Here is a 2060-nt window from a genome sequence, read left to right on the forward strand (position 1 = left end):
CATCCCGGCCCCCCTAGGCGAATATTTCAGCCTAGAATCCTCTGAAGCTGCTGCAGAGTGGCTACGACGCTGCTGAGGCCTGAGGTGCGGCGCGGACGCGGTCGTTTGTTGCTGGCGTCGTGTTGACGTCCCATTCTGTGCCGCCGGATACGGGCACGGGATGATGGTGGTTGGCTGTTCGACGCGATCGTGCATCCCGGCTTATTGGCGGTCGTCGTACTGCGCCACGGTGGTGGCTACCAGAATGTTGACCGATGTCGTGTCTGGTGGTTCGGTGCAGCATGGTGTGATGCGGCCGCATACATATTTGGCACAGGTTGCCCGAGTACACTCTGCGTGTGGGTGTGTGCCAGGCAATTGAGGCAATGGCCGTGTGCCTGGACGACCTGCTGGCGTTGTGTGGTGGCATCCCTTAAAAATGACGCACAGTGCATGCAGCCGATGGGGTCGACGACATATTGGGCATCGGATGCGCTGCGGCTCTGCTGCTGATGGGCGTTGCTTCACGAGCGGTCTGGTTAGCGTTCCGTTTTGCGTACGGAGATCGACTACGCGAATATGACCGTCGGAGCCGTAGTAGAGCTTCTCTATGCGGCCAAGCCGCCATTCGGTAGGGGGAGACAATCGTCGTGAATGAGGACACAATCTCCAAGCTTTGGCGCATTTTCTGGAGTTTTCCATCGGTACCTTTTGTGGAGGTCCTTTATATATTCGTCCTTTCCATCGGCGACTGAAATCATGATGGAGAATTTTAATTCTTTCCCATCTATTTAATAAGGATAGCGACTCCACGCCTGGCTCAGGTGTGGCCAGAATGGGTGCTCCTTTAGAAAATGCCCTGGAGTTAAGGCGGTGAAATCTGAGGGGTCTTGCGATAGTACTGTGAGTGGCCGTGAATTGAGAACGGCTTCAATTCGATTTAATAGTGTTGTAAATTCTTCGTAATTAAATTTGTAGTTTCCAGCTACCTTTTTTAAGTGGGATTTGAAGCTTTTTACAGCTGATTCCCATAAACCACCCATATGAGGAGCGCTTGGGGGTATAAATTGCCAATTGATACCTTGGGGGGCGTACTTTTGTACGATGTCAGGTGATACTTGTTTAAAGAAATCCACAAACTGTTTTTCTGTGGCTCTTTGAGCTCCGATAAATGTTTTGCCATTATCGCTCATGATTTTTGATGGAAAGCCACGTCGTCCGACGAAGCGAGCAAATGCCGCGAGAAAAGCCTCCGTCGTCAGATTGGTACATAGCTCAAGGTGTACTGCTTTTGTCGTAAAACAGACAAAGACAGCCACATAGCCTTTCATGAGAGTGGGAGACCTTAGCATGGACGCCTTTATCTGAAAAGGCCCAGCAAAATCGACACCTGTGATAGTGAAAGGCAGAGCGAAGTTGCAGCGTTCCGGTGGAAGTGCTGCCATAATCTGCGTTCGCAACTTCTGCTTATGCATAGTGCAGATCTTGCACATGAAAATGCATTTCTTTATTTGGGGCTTAAGTCGGGGTATATACAATTCTTGGCGAACCATATGTTGCATGAGGCGATGTTCGGCGTGCAAGCATGAGTATATGGATATAATTGATGAATAATGTGGCAAATGAGGATTTCTCTGGTATTATTATGGGATGGCGTTCGTTATATGTTAGGCTCGAATTAGCAAGCCGACCATTGGCACGAAGCAGACCTTTCGTGTCCAGAAATGGGTTGAGGACTAAGAGTGAGCTCTTTTTATCAATCGGCTTCGATTCTCTTAGTAGTGATATGTCGCGGCTGAAGTAGCGCGTTTGAAGTGATAAGAGCGGCCTTCTCTAGGCCTAGGTGCGTCAATGTATCGCATTGGGGATATATTAAGTATTCCCTTTAACTTTAAGTTTGAGTCGCTCTATGAATTTGAGCATGTAAGCGATTACTCTGAGGGCTCGGGGGAACGATGAAAATCGTTCAAGGAAGTCAGCATCATCCATGGTAGTGTGATAAGTGGCGATTTTTTGACCTTCTGGGGCGATTATGTTGCGCATTGTCGATTGTGGCCAAGAATCGGGAGATTCTGTTAACC

At 49.0% G+C, this 2060-nt stretch overlaps 1 protein-coding gene across 1 annotated transcript; it reads right to left on the bottom strand.

The window, feature by feature from the left end:
* Nucleotides 1-770: 770 nt before the first annotated feature.
* Nucleotides 771-1454, bottom strand: LOC128202516 (uncharacterized). The gene has a single exon (XM_052903144.1). The coding sequence runs from the start codon at nt 1452-1454 to the stop codon at nt 771-773; it is 684 nt and encodes a 227-aa protein (XP_052759104.1).
* Between the last annotated feature and the right edge of the window lie 606 nt (nt 1455-2060).

The sequence above is a fragment of the Galleria mellonella genome, unplaced genomic scaffold (assembly GCF_026898425.1).
Source record: "Galleria mellonella isolate WM207_F2 unplaced genomic scaffold, CSIRO_AGI_GalMel_v1 utg10425, whole genome shotgun sequence".
NCBI lineage: Eukaryota > Metazoa > Arthropoda > Insecta > Lepidoptera > Pyralidae > Galleria > Galleria mellonella.